This window comes from Podarcis melisellensis, assembly GCF_964234715.1.
Source record: "Podarcis melisellensis genome assembly, chromosome: 2".
Lineage (NCBI taxonomy): Eukaryota > Metazoa > Chordata > Lepidosauria > Squamata > Lacertidae > Podarcis > Podarcis melisellensis.
In genome coordinates this window covers 95903555-95922058 of record NC_138529.1, presented here as the reverse complement: position 1 = coordinate 95922058, position 18504 = coordinate 95903555, and the positions used below count along the sequence as shown (strand labels likewise).

Here is an 18504-nt window from a genome sequence, read left to right as displayed (position 1 = left end):
GTCGTGGCCAACTGGGGTTTCGGCACTCATCTTGCTTTATTGGCCATACATACAACTTCCGGGTCATGTGGCCAGCATGACTAAGCCACTTCTGGCGAATAAGACAGAACACGGAACGCCATTTACCTTCCCGCCGAAGCGGTACCTATTTATCTACTTGGACTGACATGCTTTCGAACTGCTAGGTTGGCAGGAGCAGGGACCGAGCAACGGGAGCTCACCCCGTCGTGGGGATTTGAACTGCCGACCTTCTGATCGGCAAGTCCTAGGCTCTGTGGTTTAACCCACAGCGCCACCCGTGTCATGTGTGTTTAGATTCCACCAAAGTGGGGTCTTCGTGTCTTTCCTTCGCCTCAAGTCGAAACGTATGTTACCTTTGGGAGTTTCACTGAACTGTTGCTTCTGAGAAGGCTGATACAAAAAAGAGGGAAGGAGATGCAAGAAAGAAGTTACTGGTGTAGGACTTTGAGTCTATTAGCCCATTGCATTTGGGGATCTTGAAACAAATTAATTTTTGCAAATTAAAACATTGGCTTCATAGAATTGTAGAGTTGGGAGGGATCCTAAGGATCATCTAGTCCAACCCCCTGCAATGCAGGAATATGCAGCTGTCCTATAAGGGGACCAAACCTGCAACCTTGGTGTTATCAGCACCGTGCTTGCTTGTACCAGTCATTTTAACAGCACCACAGTACTGGGAAACAGAGAAGTGATAGCTGTAAAATGAGACAATCAAACACAGTGTGATTCAAAGTGTTGTGCCAGAACCTGGGAAACTAGGGTTTAAATATTTATTTTAGAGTTATGTTCATTAACATAATGGGCACTACACATTTTAAAAATGGTAGTGATGCTGAGTCATAAAGGTTCACTTATAATTATGGCTCTCTTTGTACCAAAAGCAAAAAAAATTCTCTTCAAAATGCATATAGAAAATTCTTGGTGGGAAACCTATTAATCAAGGCAAAGCCTGTTGACAAGGCTTTCAGCATATTGCTGTTTCTGCAAGCACAGGAAAACCTCTTTTCCTTCCAATGCTAGGAAGTGAAACCAGTCCAAACACATTGTTCTCTTTCCTCAAAGTCTTGAACCCATTTCCTTGTTTCTGCTTCAGCTAAACACTATAATCTTTAAACTAAAGATTAAAAATTGCACCGTAGGAAGTTTGTGATCTTTCAAAACAAGATTCTGGTGTTTTGCAACTACATTAAGAATGTAGTACCGCTGTAATTGTTTACTAGACACGTTTTCCTAATCTTAAAATGCATTTCAAAAATGTAAATGTCATCTGATGTTTCCCAGGAGCTATATTGTAGTAGCAAAGCAATCACTTGTGCTCCTGCTTGGCGTTTTGTAAACAAGGTAAAATAACTGCAAAAGCCTATTAACAATATATTCTGGGAGATATATGCACTTCTGAGAGTGAATGAAGTGAAGTCTATTTGTTTTTAAGAGTATAACACAGAAACGGCTTTCATTACTTTTATGTGCCTTTAAGACCCCCCACCCGATAGCATGCAATGCATTAGGAGCTATAGCTCAGTTGTAGAGCATGCACTTTGCATGCACCTTGTCCCATGTTCAATCCCTGGCACCTCCAGGAATATCAGGGAAAGACATGTCTGAGATCTTCCAGTGAGTGTAGGTCCAAGGTCCCCAACTATTTTGGTCTAGAACAGTGGTTCCCAATTAGAAGAGGAGGAGTTTGGATTTGATATCTCACTTTATCACTACCCGAAGGAGTCTCAAAGCGGCTAACATTCTCCTTTCCCTTCCTCCCACACAACAAACACTCTGTGAGGTGAGTGGGGCTGAGAGACTTCAGAGAAGTGTGACTAGCCCAAGGTCACCCAGCAGCTGCATGTGGAGGAGCGGAGACATGCGTCTGTCGCACTTAACCACTACACCACACTGGTGTAGGGGTCTGCAGAATGTACCTGGGGGTCCACAGCTCCATCCCTTGCCCAAACTAATTTTTGTCATTTTTGTACAAATTTTATGGTCTATTTTAGTGCTGTTATTTTTCAATATATTGACCAAAATCGGTTTGGAAATCACACCATGATAACAGTATTGACCCAGCAATATGTAGCAATATATCGCTCCTCATGCAGGGGGGTGAGGGTGAAGCAGGGCAGCCAATTTCATGGCACCTCCGATATGGCACAATAATCTCAACTGATAACGCTGCTGATCTGAGCTGCCTTCCCTCACTGTGAGGGAGACCAGGGCAGCCGATTGCGAGGGGCTGCCTTCCCCTCATGCTGAAAGAGAACAGGGCAGCTGATTGCCCTTGCTTCCGGCAACTCCTGCAGCCAAGCAGATGCCAAACATATTTCTTTGCTTTCCTTTGGATCTTCATCAGCAAGACTGGGGGGGGGGTGCTTCTTGTTGTCTGGGCAGCCCAGGACCTCCATACATACTGCTCAGGTTTTCAGCCCAGGGAGATCACTTTGGTGCTGCTACACGGTGGTTTCACTTCACCCCCGGAGGTGCATGCCATTGTCTCTCAAGATAGGCAGATGCCAACAAGGTCTGGCTCTAATATGGGCAAACCTGTGTTCATGTATTACGTCACATCCTCACCGCTGCGTGAAGCCTTCAGCAAATTGGCTCGCAAGGCGTTGAACTCACTTTACGTTCTGCCACTGCTTCTTTGTTTGGAAGCTGTTATTATCAACATCTCAACCCCCAGGATGCATTTTTGTATTTAAGAAAAATATAAAACACTGGTAACTCAAATACTTTACTCAGGCCAAGAGTCAAACATATTTAAATTATTTACATTACATTAACAGCTTAACTCCCATGACATTATTCATCTACATACTTTATTTAAACTACTTTACAGCCCTTTATAAAAATGTAACAATTCTTAAGAGGGCAAACCATATTAACACAGCTGAAATGAAGATTTAAACAACTGTATATACCGGCACTGTTCTTCCAGTTATTAACTAGAGTTCTTAACTTACTCCCACAAAGTATTAAGAGGGCCTAGCAATGCATTGAGAAACCAAGGTCTCCTTCTGCAGTCTACTAGGGAATTCTCTCTTGCAGTATTGCTTTCCACACCAACATTGTGAAGCCCACTGCTCTTGCATGTTGGCAGGTTAGGGAGGGGAAATATACAGGTGCGCTTCCAGAAGTCCTGAGCAAACAAATGTCCAGTGTCTGGTTGCTTTTGAAAACTGCATATGCGTTTCAAGAGTTTGAGAGCCTAAATTTCACAGACCTCACTTGCAAAAAGTATTTTTTTCCCCACTTTCCAATTGTCATTAGTTGGTAAATTGATAGCAAAGGAACAAGGAAGTCTGTAGGCTTTATGGTGGAACACGGGCTACATAACCAATACTTGCATTAAACATGAAGAGGCAGCATGTGAGTAAGGGGTCTAAAAGATGCAAAATTTTGGGTGCAAGACTTAAGCTTTTTCGTTCCCAGTGCAAACACCTAAGTTCTAGTCAGGGGTTGTATTCTCCAGTTCAAATGCAGAGATAATTTATTCCAAATATAAATTATGAAAGTAGCATGCACTTAAGTTTCTCAGGTCTTAAATTGAGTTTTCAGGAGCATTCCAATTTGTATTTTGCATTGGCTTTAAGTACTAATATGCAGTGCCTTCTTGGAAAATAACACTTGGTAAGTTCTGCTGTCAGCAGCCATCATTTGCTTGTTTGTGTAAGTATCAACTATTATGCAAACCTCTTTTTGAATCAAAGAATTCGCACACTAGACTGTAATTTAGTCTCTTATCAGGAAGATTATTGCATGCTTTAAATATCCATCATTAGATTAAAGTGATACAATCCTCCTGATAATGTAGCAGTTCAGAATATAGGTGAGGAACTGCTTCATTAAATGTTCTGTCACGTAACAAAAAAAGAAATCCTGCACACAGAAAATTAGTGGATCAGGAAGAATCCTAATATGTCAGGGGAAAGCCTACAGTAGATGCTCTCTCCCTGACACACTAGCTTTCCTCAGGCAGACCAACAGTGTAAGACTCCCATTTCCTATTACATGGTGGTATGATCTCAGGAGGTTATAACACATGATTTCCAAATAGGCATGGACCAAAGGTAAGCAATTAAGGGTAGGTGGTTGATACAATGTCAAAGTATCAAATAAAATCTTAGAATTTCCACGCACCTTATGCTTGATAAAAGCTCTGTAGATAATTGGTTCAGGAAAATATGTCTTGTATACCAACATGACAGGATGCATAAATTTTATCTATTTATCAGACTAAAAATTTCATGTAAATTCAGCTATGAAAATTCAAATTCCTGTGAGGAAACCTTTTAAAATCCTAAATAAATGCAGCAACGCCACATATTTTTCTGAACATTTTAACAGATTAAGGTCAGTTTAACAGAAATGGCCCTTTATAGCTGTCATACAAAGTATGACTTTAAGAAAGCACAATAATGTAAAGGTCCTCCTATGAATGTGGCCGATACTAGGGAGTTTTCTGCCTCGCTTAGGCTAAATAGTTGGGAAGGCAACTCAAGATGCTATTCCTTTTTTTATGTTCTGTCAAACACCTTCTAAAGATAGTTTCTAAACTACTGGAATTCATTTGAAACATCTGGAACAAGTTTATTCACTTTTGAAAATAAAGTGCACTCACACACATGGTGAGAATTAGGCTATGACAGGAAGAGGTGCAACCATTTCAACATGTAAACTTTTAAACACCATGCTCCTTTTCATCCCCCAGAGTACTGCTGATTTTTAGGCAAATGTTGCATCTTTTCTTTTGCTACAGTTAAAAGCCATTGAAGCTGCTAGGCTTCTATGTGGCAGTGGATTATGCTTTGGAATGCAGCCAAACATTTAAGAAACAGTAGAATTGTTATCTATTGTATAGGAGGGAGCTTGGTTGCTATTACCATACAATACCGATTTCCAGACTTTAAATGTCACCCTGTATTGTTGGCTGCAAAGGCAGTTATCTTGCTTTGTGGGCACCAGTACCCTGGTTAGGACACTACAGTATAAATCCAAATATTAATTGGTGGTGGTGGTGGTGGTTTTAAAAAAGTCTTAAAAGGCATTCTAAGCCTTGTATTTCAGATAGCAATTATTTGCTATCGGTATTTATATCTTAAAAATCAATATATTTTCTCCGCCAAATATTAATTTTGATAGAAACGAATTAGCATTAGGATATCCATGAAAACCTGTCAGTGAAATTATTCAGCTACATCCCTGTGAGGCAACTGCAATTAAAAAGCTCCTGCTGCTGAATGATCAGCATTATGCAAAGTAATTTGCAACTTACTATATTGACAACAAGATGGTCTGCCTTTTAATTAACATTCAGCTATGGATATAAAAATTTAAATATTAACAAATAATTTAATTGCTGACAGTTGGCCATCACAAAAGCATAACATTCTTGCCAACGTACGAACCCTCTACAGTATAATCATCCTATAGTACAAATTCTTTACAACTCATCTGCATTTACATAAACATTTCTACAGTTTAATGCAACGTCGTTTGCAAGCTGCAACTTCAGCAATAATTAACTATGCCTTTGTTTTAGAAGTTCATCAATCTGAGTCTTGTACATATTTTTCACATCTTCAAGGTCCAACCTCAGTTCTTCTGCTTCCTCTGCTTTCTCACCATACATCTGGAGAATGGTATTGTACCTCTGATCCAAATCCTGAAACAACACAGCCCAATAATTGATGACTTGCTCTCCACATTTATAAAAGAGCTGTTAAGACACTTTTTAGAATGTCAAGATAGAATATACTAAAAGAAAAGTCAATTCTCTTGAGTGCCAATCTTTCTGTAGCCAAAACAATACCAACCACACACAGTAACTGCATTTATTCGCTGCTTCACAAACACACAAAAAAGTCTCAAGGCAACTTTCAACAACATAAAATACACAAACAGCTAAAATCAGTTTTGGCAAGAAGCAAAATAAAGCAAACAAAATTTATTGAAGTGTTCATTCACCCGCTCCCCTAAGTTCATCCAGCAGTACTATCAAAGTCCAGCCCACTAAAAGATGAGCACCACAACAGAGGCAAGAATCATACAAAGGTATGATCCAAAATTAGCCACCCAAAATCTGGTAAAACCTGATAGCCTTAGCCTGGTGTCCAAAGCTGTTAATGACGACACCAGGGAGAGCATTCCGCAGATGAGAAGCCACCAAAAAGGCCAATTCATGCATTGCCACCCTTCTTCATAGAAGACACATAGAGAAGGGCCTCAAAAGATCATTGTGGGGTATTCGGATCCTGAGTCACATAAGCCTTTATAAGTCAAAATCAACACTGGTGTAATATGTGCAAAGTTGCATGTCCCATTAAGGACCCTAAAAACTGCATTTTGCATTAGCTGCAGGTTCCTAACCTGGTTTACTTAGAAGTAACTCTTGTAGTGTTCAGTGAGAATTATTTATTAGTATGTTTAGGAATGCAAGCACTGCTTTTCGCTGTACTTTGTAATAAAGCATTTCACTTTACATGTACAGCAGGGACATATTTACAGAGGCTGCTGAATACATTTCAGATATCATCGTAGAAACAAGCTACCTACCCTTAGCTGTGCACGTAGCTTGGGAATCTCCTTTACTTTTTCTTCTAAGTCATCATTTTGATTTGTCAGCCTTACCAGCTCTTCTGCCATTACCGACCGAGTTCTTTCAAGGTTTCCGATTTCCAGCTAAGGTGACAAAGATTTGACAGTTAAAATTCTACCAAGTTACTAATTCTGTTTCCATTAAAATTAACCAGGAGTGTTAAGCCTGCAAGCTTATGTCCCATATTACGAGTATTCTGGTATTCACAGGAATAATGCATAGAAGTGGGGTTTCCAGATACCCCACCCCTTGTCCTTGAAAGCCTTATAAGAAGTTGCTGCAGAAGAGGGACTGTGATCTACATCATGGAATAGGTGTTTCTAGGACTAAGGTAAAACTGTGAAGCTCCCTTGTTATTTTTGCCATTGAGTGCTGCATGTTGCTTTATTTTATACTACTGCAATGTGTGTTTTTTTGTGTTATTATTCTTGCTCGTTTTGTTACATTGTTATGAAATGGTTGCTATGTTGCTGTTTTGCTACGTTATTGTGAATCTGGTTTTGTTGTGTTTGTTTGAAAAGCATCCCTGTTTCTGCCACTATGAGCATGATTTCTTTTGTGGAAAGCAGCACACAAATAAAATGAAGGGATTAAGGTAAACCATTCCTACAAAGCGAAAGCAACACAAGGTTTCAAATTATAACTGTGGCATATACATTTATTGTGTGCCTACAATAAATTACGAAGTTCCATCTCTTGTTCTGATGTAGCATCAATACACAAGGATTTGGATTCAGAGGACAAAATAAGAGAATTGAAACTCTGCTAACTAGAAGGTATTACAGCAGCTCATGAACCTGAAAAATAGAAGAACTTACAAACACCTGTTATGGTAGCTAACCTCTTACAGTAGTTACTTCCTCCAAGTTACTGCAGTATTAAGCAGATGGACAGAAACATTGCACTATATTTTTCTTACTGTGTCACGTGTTGGAACTACCCACTAAAATGTTTCTGAACCATTTCTATAATTTGTTCTACGGCGATCAAAGTGTCTGTGTTCACACAAGACTTTTCCGGGCTCCTCTCATCCTGTTGCTAGCCCTGGTATGCTCCCAATTTTTTTGGAGGTTGGGGAACCCTCTAGAATTTGCTCTGGGGGGATCCCCCAATGGACTGACAATACTGGATATATTAGGCTGAAGACTGAACTCTGGCAAAACAAGCCCATAAAAATGAACTGATCACACCAGTCTATCAAGTATGCATATCACACATATGGAACACCTATTCCTACTTATGTTTAGACACACAGGTCAACACAGGTTACCTGTAGGTGAGAAATCTCGCCCTCTCGCAATTTTAATTGTGACTGCAGGTTTTCAATAATGCTTGAGCCTGCTCCCATTCTCATTGCGTCATATAGATTGTTCCCACTTGTAGACACTGAACCAAAGGAATGATCATGTTGGTCATCCTGCAATAAAAATTGTGATACACCCATGGAATTGAATACTTAACAGAAAGCAAGTTATTATTTTGTACCTAAAGAATGATACAACTTTCAAGATTGACACTAGAATGTTAACTTTTTTGTTGTTGAAACAGCACTTGCAAAAGCAAGTGAAGACAATCAGTTTGGTATGGTGGATCAAGGAGAAGTGGATTCGAAACCCTGCTCAGCCATGAAGTTCATGTGATAACCCCTGGCCATTCAATATTTAGCATCCTAATCACCATCACAGGGTTGCTGAGGACTGAACTGTTTGGAAAGCATTTCATGTATATATTTAAAAAATGGTCTTTGCAGTTTTTGTTAGCAAATATATACATTCAGTGGTTTGTAGAAGTAATGTTCCAGAAAGAAAATACCACATTTAAATAATTTCATCTTCTGATATTGATAAAAGGCTATACTCAAGACCTGTCAGTTAAGCTCTATTCAGGTTTCGTCCAAAGTGGAATTTCCTCATGAGAGCCAAAATGTACCACAAAGGCAAAGAGAAGAAAGTTCATTTTCTAATTACCAGCGTATATTTTCACCTTCTATGTGTTGCCCTATAGCGTCACATGAACTGGTGAAACTACTTCAAACTACCTGCTCTCATTTTAGCAGTGAGATTTTGCTGGATTCAAGAAAATAATTAAGACAGCACAATGATATTAATTAAAAAAAGACACTGAAGGAGCAAATAAAGGTCAAATGATACATGGAGCGATACCTGGGATACAAAGGATGCCTGGAGTCCTGCCATATCAACCCCACTTATTGAGCTTGAGCGTGACAGAGTTGGAGTGCTTGAGACAGTTTCCATTGTTGAAGAAGTGTATAATTTACGCTCCTAAGAGAAAATGTACAATATCCAAAGAGAATAACTATATATAAATATTATATATATATTAGTGCAAAGAATTTACCTACTCTGAAATACTCACTAAGAAGATGACAAAAACATGACAAACACAAGATCTCCTGTTATGCAATTCATTTGTAACTTTAATAAATTAAGTAACAAAATGGACTTGATAGCACTGCTTACTCTGCTCTTTCAACTTCCAAAGTCACATCATCTACAGAACTTGCTGATTATTTGAAACAAAGTAACTTCATTTAGTAATCACACAGAGCAGAATGAAACCCTAATGTCATGTTAGCATCGGACACACTGCTGATGAAAGAGCAGCATGCTTGCTATTTTTTGTCAGTGTAGGAATTTACATTGTATATATAACATAAAGACTTCTTCAGTATCCTCAAGTTAAGTACAAACAAATGGAGCATCCCCAAAGTTGTCCAAGAGCGAACTAAAATGAGGGAATAGTCTCAGGATTGAAGGCCAATGGGAAACCCAAGGGAAAGGGAAGGTTCAGGGCAGTGTGACTTAAGGTCCCAGAAGGAAGTATAAAGCCCACAAAATAAGAGGTTGTGGCCCACTGCCATGACAATTTCTATTGTGAACCACCCTGGGACCTTTAGATGAAGGGTGGTATACAAATAACAATAACAGTTGTGTTGTTATTACAGACAACTAAACCAGAATTTATACTGTATATAGTGTATGGCACTATCAAGAGTGAAACACAGAGAACCCAGAAAGCTTTCATCTCGCCTGACAACTGCTTTGTGTGCTCATTTAAGCCTTGCATTGTCTCCAAGAACTATGGAAAGTGGTTAACATGAACAAGCACCTTTTCTCTTGCAGTTTCTTGTACAAAAATTGCTTTCTTCTTTTCCTGCTCAACTTTCATTTTCTCCATTTCCAGCTGAGTAGCTAACAGCGTCTTCAGAAAACAAAAAAAAGATGTAGTTATTCACTGAGAAGTCTTATTTGCTAAAGCAATGTTATTATCAAAGAATATATCAAAACCTTTTCTTTCTTTGCCTCTCCAACAGTTTTCACATACTCTTCTTTAAGGTTTTCCAGCTCGACTTCATACCTGCACCAAGAGCAAGAAAACACATGTACAATCTCAGTAAATAGGAGGAGGAATCTTATTATAAACATACTGTTTTTGTACTTCTACTATTTTTATTGTATAGCTTTGTTTGTACTTATTTCAATAAAAAAAACTTTAAAAAATAAAATGCAAAAAATGCACTGAAGTAGCATGAGAGATTTACTACAGTGGAATCTCGGTTCTCGAACTCCTCAGTTGTCATATGTTTTGGTTCTCAAACACCAAAAACCCAGAAGTAAATGCTTCCGTTTTCAAATGTTTTTCGGAACCCAAACGTGCGACGCAGCTTCCAATGAGTGCAAGAAGCTCTTGCAACCAATGGAAAGCTGCGCCTCGGTTTTTGAACATTTCAGAAACCAAATGGGCTTTCAGAATGGATTTCATTCGAGAATCGAGATATCACTGTATTGTGTCTGGCAGTCAAGATTATATAGAACTTGCAAAAAGGAAAACAGGCCCATATGAACTCCAGCATGCCAGTTTGGATGCACATGGGATCACCAAGTAACCTGTATTATCTGCACTGCTGGTGAGATGGTTTTATTGGTAAACACACTATGCTGGTAGCAGCACTCACACAACAAATGTAACCATTTTTAAGAGAACAATATACATTGTGCTTGGCCAATCTGGCTGCGGCTAATGGCAGTTGCAAGTCCAAGGACATCCAGCAAGCCACAGGTTTCCCATGCCTGCAGTATACGTTGTCACTCTTTCTGCTTTCTATGGCATTAGGAAAAATGCTCCCAATAGAATGCATGTATCCTGAAAGCATCTGAGACCCTAAGAAAACAATATCACTGAGCGGCCATACAAGTGGCACAAAAAATAGAATAAAATATAGTGTTAAAGAAATATTAAATTTTTAAAGTAGCATTGTTCATTACACCCCACCTAGCTATTTCAACTGTGTTGTACACTTTCAGAGAAACTGTTGTAAACATTAGAAGCAACTTACCGATTGTTTTCATTTTCTAGTTTCTTCAGCCTGGCTTTCTCTGTCTCGAGTTGTGCTTGAAGGCGGGTATTTTCTTGCCTTAGGAGGCTATTTTGTGACTCAGTGGAAGAAAGCTGGATTTTATTGGCAAGAAGTTCCTCTGTAGCAGCGCGTTCTCTTTCAGCCTGTGCTGCCAAGGCAGTCTGAGATTCCCCTAACAGTGAGAGAACGTTACTAGTTAGAATTTACAAATTTATGGAGGAGAGGGCTATAAATGGCTACTAGCCATGATGGATGGCTATGCTCTGCCTCCACAGCTGGAGACAGCAATACTTCCGAATACTAGTTGCTAGAAACCACAGGAGAGGAGAACATTCTTGTGCTCATGTTCTACTTGCTGCTTTCCCACAGGCCTCTGGTTGGCCACTGTGAGAATGCTGGACTAGATAGGCCATCAGGCTGATCCATCAGGCTCTTCTTGTATTCTTAGGAGGGGAGTGTAGCCTCTGATAACTTTATGACCTCTCTCCCAAAGCTATTATCACATTGTATATATTGAACATGGCCCTTAGGTATGTCACATGCAAGGGACTATGGATTTAAGACAGAGATGGTTCCTTTTAGACACTGCCTGGATCACTGCCTGGGTTGAGGAGAGATTGGGGAGGGGGTGAGGAATAAACTGAGCCTGTACACGAGATCAATGGTACCTAGTTAGACTAGTTTTCCACCCACTTGGGTTGGGAGCAGAAGAAGCTGTAACCAGAGAAGCAAAATCAGAACCACATGGAACTGTGCTTTAGTGTTTTCTGGTCACACATAGGCTTTTGTAGATCCCTGGCAAATCGTTAGATGCACCATCAGAACACAGATCCCAGAAACATGCCTGTATCTCCTATTCTCTCTCTCTCTCTCTCTCTCTCTCTCTGTGTGTGTGTGTGTGTGTGTGCCTGCATAATCATGAGTTCCCATTCATATCCATTAATTTTGTGCTATGCATGGAAGTTCTTGAGACTCGTCCCCTCCCCCGCAAAAAATCCCACTGACCAACAACTTTTGTCTTACCAAGCCTATCAGAGAGATTCTTCTCTAACTTCTCCCATGACAAGGTCTGTGCTCCCAAGGTTGCTTGCAGGTTTTCTATCTGTCGGAGCAGGGGCCTTGTAGCAGATGTAACACTTTGACTCAGCTCCTGGTTGCGAGTCTCTGCTTCCTGAAGTCTCTGAAATTATAAATTGGGTAAGCACTACTTTAAGCCCTAAAATACCATGAACAGAACCATCTGAAGCTTTATTCCTATTCAGGCAAATACAGTATTGTGCCACGTCCTCCGTTTACTGAAAAGTTTTCGTTAATGTACTGCAAAAAAAGTTAGCAAGTAAGCAGTATGGTATTACAGACAGCAGCAGCTTTAAGCAGTATACCATTTGCTGTACCACAAATCATTTAACTGCACAATGAAAAGTTGGATTTTGCTGCTCAGCTACAGCATACAATTGAACATCTAGCTATTTTGCTTATTTTGCACAATTGCTTCTCCTAGTTATTAGAAGGAGCAAGGCATTATCTATGGGACTGAGCCCCACCTGCTGGCCACTGGCAAGACTATCAAGGCTCTGCACAAGTCCAAACCATGGAAATATTTGTTGCTTTGCACACTGCTTGTTATTGAAACTGGAAATCCAAGAAGTCCAAACTGATTGATAACTTAAAATCTTGAATGTTCAGTAGAGAATGCCCATTTCTAACTCTCTGCCCAAATTAAAAGTAGCCATGTGCTCCCTTTTAAAATTTCCTGTTATGGATCACTGGAAGGAGAATCAACAGTCAACCGTTCGTGAATTAGAAAACAATTTTTCCCTAGCATTTGTAAGAGGCAAAAAAAGACAGATCTCAGAGAACAATCTGCCAGAGTACCTGCTGAAGTTCACTAATTTCCTGGCGCAAATAATCCTCCTTTCTAGCTGTTTGTTGTTCTGCACGTTGCAGGGCCACTCTCAAGTCTGTCACCTGCAACACAGGGATACAAATACAGTATGCCGAACTGAATATGCAAATCTAACACTCCATTGGCCTTTTATCATGCATCAACACCAGTTGGCACCTCCTATAATTCTGACTATCATACCCAGAACACCATTAGGTTGCTTAAGGAGTTATCATCATTACTTTACCACTATGCTGTAGCTGCAGCACAAAGAGCATGTGCATCCTGCTTCAAATACTGTGTTTTTCGCTCTATAAGACGCACTTTTTCCCCTCCTAAAAAGTAAGGGGAAATGTGTGTGTGTCTTATGGAGTGAATGCAGGCTGCGCAGCTATTGCTGAAGCCAGAACAGCAAGAGAGAGAGCTGCGCAGCAATCCCTCTTGCTGTTCTGGCTTCAGGGATAGCCGCAAAAAAACTTTTCAACAACATTTGATTCAGAATTTTTTTTTCTTGTTTAACTCCTCTAAAAACTAGGTGCGTCTTATAGAGTGAAAAATACGGTACTTCAAATCTAGTGCCCTAGCAATGATAAATGAGAAGTAAGCTAATACCCTTTTAATTTCACCCCTTAAGATTTGCAGCATTTCAGTGGCTTTCTATGTAATTTTAAAGCATGTCCCTCTGCTTCATTCATTCCTACTTGTAATTATGCCAAGTACATGTTGAATTAGATTTTTCTGGGAATCACTTATAATGTGGTTTTCAGGCTGCACTGCTATGACATGTAAGCATTACAACGTATATAACTGGCAAAATAAAAACATTTGCAAACTTTAGTTGTACCCAACACTGACCTGAATTGCTAAAGCCTCTTGTTGCTGGCGAGCCTCCTCTTGGGCCTTCTCTAGAGCTAAGCCCAGCTCCTCCTTCACTTTCAGTTCATGGCTTAATGCTGCTTCTTGTGCCTCACAGTCTTTTGCAGCATTGGCTCTGTGAAGATCTGCAAGTTCCCTGTGAAAAAATATGTATTTTAAACGTAGGTATGCATTGAAATTGATGGACATGACTACGTCCATTCTTTTAAATAAGTCCACTCTTGAGTAAAACTTTGTTGAACACCATCCTATGTTTATGTATTTAAAAATCCAACAGGAAAACAAAATGCACAGTACTGCAAATACTGGGGAAACCTAAAAGAGAATGTTGTCTTCTAGGCACAACAAATATCTGTTCTTGCCCATTTTTATGGACATTGCCTTACTTGTATGCACTATCAAGAGCTGCCTGCACACTTCGGTTCTTCTCTTCAAGAGCCTCAAGATCCGTCTGGAGTCTGGTAATATCCTTCTCTTGCCGTTCAACCACACTACTTAGCTGCTTGATGCTCTCCCTGTGCTGCTTTTCAACTTCTTCTTTGCCATCCAACACCTGTTACAATGAAAAGGCATCACAACTTATTGCTTAACTTCTCTATACAGAGCTTTAAAAATCACTCCGCACAGAAAACAGCTGCTACCTTTATCGAAAGCTAGACTAAGGAAAAATATAAGCAATGAAGGAAAATGATTCAGAAGCTTGACAGAAAGTTTTACAGAAAATATCATTACACTAACAAAGAAGGTTAAACCTAATTGTGTGTCTCTGCGCCTTTACACTTTTTTGGCATCTGAAATGGGCAACATTTGCAGTGACTGTGTTGAAGCTGGTGGACTTAGCTACTAAATTGTGTGCTGCAGTTAAGAATGGATGAATCAGTTTATTTCTGGTCTATGGGTTGTATTCAGTAGTGGCTTTGCAATAATACAAGAACCTCTACTTGTGCAAGGCAGGACTCCTGGGTTTTGCTGACCGCTCTTACTCAGTGCAGCCTTCTGTGCACTCCAAATGTGTCTTCTGAGGGTTGGGGGCCCTCTGGAACAGTGTGTGATATGACACAGAGGGCTGTAGTTAGTGAGAGGAAGACTGATGAAAATGATGGCCCTGCCTTGCACTAGCAGTGGTGCTTTCACTAGTGCAGAGCTAAAATTAGATACAGTCCCATGACATTTTCATGTGTGTTTATTGTCAAAAAAGCTTCAACTGATGCAAAATTTCTGCCTCTTCATAGTACACATTCAACTGGTTCTATTTATTCATTTAAAATATTTGTAAGCAGCCTTTCAGTTGAAGCTTCCAAGAATGCAAAAAATAAAAAATAAAAAATGAAACTACTGAATAACTAAAAGAGCAGATAGAAGGAGCAATAAAACCAGCAACAGCTATCAATTTTCCTCCAGGAACAATTCAAGGTGCTGGTTCTCACCCTTAGAGGTTTATTTATATATCCAATACAGCTTCTTCCCATGAGGGAAACATGGTAAACTATGCTCTATGAACAGTCCCGACTCCATCTGCCCTCACTACATAAGCTGAATACATCTGCTGCAAGAAGCATAGCTTTGACCACAAGGCTGTGGCAAGGCTTTCACAATAAGATTCAGAGCTATTTTGTTTTTTCCATTTTTGGAGAGAATTCTGAAAATAATATGGCTGCTCTTTGAGCACTATGGCTTTATATTTTACTGGATTAAAAAAAAAAATCCTGTATTAAGCCTGCTTGATTCTTAAGAGGCAGGTTACACATTTTAAAAAATAATAATAAGTGAATTCACACATAGATAAAAGGCATGCAAACCCTTCCAAGGCCATGTCTAAAAATTTACCCAACCTGTTTCAAATGCTGTAACTCTTCTTCTAATTCCGTAATCTTTTTATTCTGCTTTGTATTTGTTTTTTCTCTTTCCTTTTCCTTTGCCCTTAGCTTCTTAATGATGTTAGAATTTTGCAACTGTTGTTTTGAAAGCTTTTCTCCTGAAAAGAAAGATAGATCTGGTGAACGGGGATAAATGCATATTTAACATAGGACTATGACTCTTCATATTCTGATTTTTTAACTTCCAATTATTTGGGCAAATGGGCTGTGAAAGGGTATGTAAACTAACGTAATCACCAGTGATGACTATGATCATAAAAATGACTTGAAGCCATGTACATAATTTCCCTGGCATGTGAACTGGGATAGATATAATCAGGTAAGACTAAACCCTATGCATCAATCTTGAAGTAACATATATTTATAAATTCAGGTAGGTAGCTGTGTTGGTCTGACACAGTTTATTTATATTTTTATATATATATATATATATATATATATATATATATATATATATATATATATATATATATATATATGCTTTCGTAGATTTTCACGGGTACAGGAATGCAGGTTTTGGTGTCCTCGGGTGTCTTCCCGTGTAAAAGTTGGGGTGTCTAGGCGACGTTTCGACGAGGTCTCACTCGTCATCTTCAGGCTGGTGCTTTCGGCTTCTTGTTACTGGAACAGAGCAGGATCTCAGTGTTTGAGTTCCTATAAATACTGTTGAGGGGGTGTGGTGTATAGCCTCCAATGTTCTGGGCAGAGAGGAAGTTCCCAGGCTAGTGTGCACACTAGCCTGGGAACTTCCTCTCTGCCCAGAACATTGGAGGCTATACACCACACCCCCTCAACAGTATTTATAGGAACTCAAACACTGAGATCCTGCTCTGTTCCAGTAACAAGAAGCCGAAAGCACCAGCCTGAAGATGACGAGTGAGACCTCGTCGAAACGTCGCCTAGACACCCCAACTTTTACACGGGAAGACACCCGAGGACACCAAAACCTGCATATATATATATATATATATATATATATATATATATATATATATATATAAAATAATAATTGTCCAGTAGCACCTTAGAGACCAACTAAGTTTCTGAAGAAGTGTGCATGCACACGAAAGCTTATACTTTGCCTAAATAAACATTTAGCCTTATATGAGCAAGAAAAATTCAACAGTATCCGCAGAGGTGTTTGCTGTCTACTCTGATAGAAAACACAATAAGAGCCCTAATGGATCAGATCTAAAGCCTATCTATGTCCCCATTCACAGAAGCCAACTGGGAGCCTATGAAAAGATAACAGGTGTAGTGTACCAAAGCTTGTGTAAAATAAAAATAAAAATGGGCAGGATCCAAAGCTACCACAAATGCTCTAAAGCACACATATGCAGCATTCACACATCACGCCAAACCATGATTTAGCTAGACATGAAGCCAGGAAGACTTTGGCATTCACTTCTGAGTTTCCCTGAATTGTAGCACATTATGTCATCCAGACCAGTGATTGTAACTTAACCCTATGATCCGTTTAAAGAATTCATCTTCTTAAACCGCGGTCTGAGTCTGGCTAGTTTTGAAACTGAAACTAAACATTGCTGAAGTCCTCCTACCCACAAAGGAGAAGGGTAGGGGGAATGGCCTGCTGAGCCAGAGGTTCACCGTTGCTCCTTCCTGGTCATGTTTGTCTCACTAGGCTAGGACAGCCTCAAGTGGGCAACGATACAGACATTCTATGAATATACGATTGAAACTTGCTTCTCCTTTTAACATTACTCTTGTAGAAACAGCATGAGAGGAAAATTTAGTTGCAACTGAGCCTAGGGTTAACATTGTACAGTCGTACCTTGGTTCTCAAACGCCTTGTGAGTCAAATGTTTTGGCTCCCAAACACCACAAACCTGGAAGTGAGTGTTCCAGTTTGAAATGTTTTTTTTAAAACCCGAACGTTTGACACGGCCTCCAATTGAGTGCAGGAAGCTCCCGGAAAGGATTCTGTTTGGGAACCAAGGTACGACTGTATCTCAGAAGCAGCTGTAAAGGTCTAAGATGCACATCAACTGGTTTGTGTAACTCAGGGCTAAAGCCTTGTTATTCCACCTTTTTGGAGGGCTACACACACCTAGTTTTACCCTTTCATAAGCCATTAAAATTTTCACACCCTGAATTGTTTGTTGAAAAGATAGGTTTGAAGAGGAAATCTATTCTTCCCTTTCCAGTAAGGGCTGTAGTCAAAAAGTATTTCTTACAGAATAACTTTAAAGTGACCAGACATTTGAAGTAACATATGTAGCTAGTTTCCCAGGAACTGTTTTAAGAAACTAATACCCACCTTCCTCCATTAATCCTTTAATTTGTTCATCTTTCTCCTTTAGTATTTCAGCCGTTTCATTACTGTTCAATCTAGTTGCTAGATCTTCTTTGAGAATCTTTACTTCCTAAAAAAGAAACACAAATAATTATTGTACCATTCTACATTTTGACTGTGACTTTTAATTTTTTTTATTTCACACTAGGTGGGGCCTACCTCATTATGACAATCATAGCTGTTAATCGTTAACAATCTGTGCATCTCATGATTTTTAGCATGAAGCTAGTCTAAAAGCTAATATATTTTTTTAAATTACAAGATCAGCCACTGTCATCCTTCCCCATCACATTACCTTTACACTTATCTTTAAGTACTGCTTTTATGTGAAATCAAAAGCTCTAAGGAGATCTGATAGCTGAGAATATAGCTTTGGACATGTAACATGACCCCACCCAAAACCTTTCTGGTTTAAAATGTTACACATTAGTGGCAGGCTTTTTTCCTAGCAAAATCTGTATTGATTCCTTGCAAATTTACAAGACCAGACCTTATGGTTTGATTCACAGCAATCCAAAAGTAACACTATATAAAAATAAAATATAATTCATACATAGGAGTGTT

The 18504-nt window shown here is 39.4% G+C and overlaps 1 protein-coding gene and 1 long non-coding RNA gene across 2 annotated transcripts in view; one reads left to right on the top strand and one right to left on the bottom strand.

Moving 5' to 3' along the window:
• Window positions 1-18504, top strand: part of LOC309365452 — a 258469-nt gene that overhangs the window by 160663 nt on the left and 79302 nt on the right. The gene's annotated exons all lie outside the window — the stretch shown is intronic.
• TMF1 (TATA element modulatory factor 1) overlaps window positions 4578-18504 on the bottom strand; it is a 23695-nt gene continuing 9768 nt past the window's right edge. The window contains 13 exon segments of the mRNA XM_081901430.1: window positions 4578-5677; window positions 6568-6693; window positions 7881-8027; window positions 8773-8892; window positions 9740-9832; window positions 9919-9988; window positions 10968-11160; window positions 12012-12168; window positions 12864-12956; window positions 13729-13885; window positions 14136-14302; window positions 15582-15724; window positions 17905-18010. Of these exon segments, the coding sequence (XP_081757556.1) occupies window positions 5534-5677; window positions 6568-6693; window positions 7881-8027; window positions 8773-8892; window positions 9740-9832; window positions 9919-9988; window positions 10968-11160; window positions 12012-12168; window positions 12864-12956; window positions 13729-13885; window positions 14136-14302; window positions 15582-15724; window positions 17905-18010 (1716 nt within the window). The 3' untranslated portion in view covers window positions 4578-5533.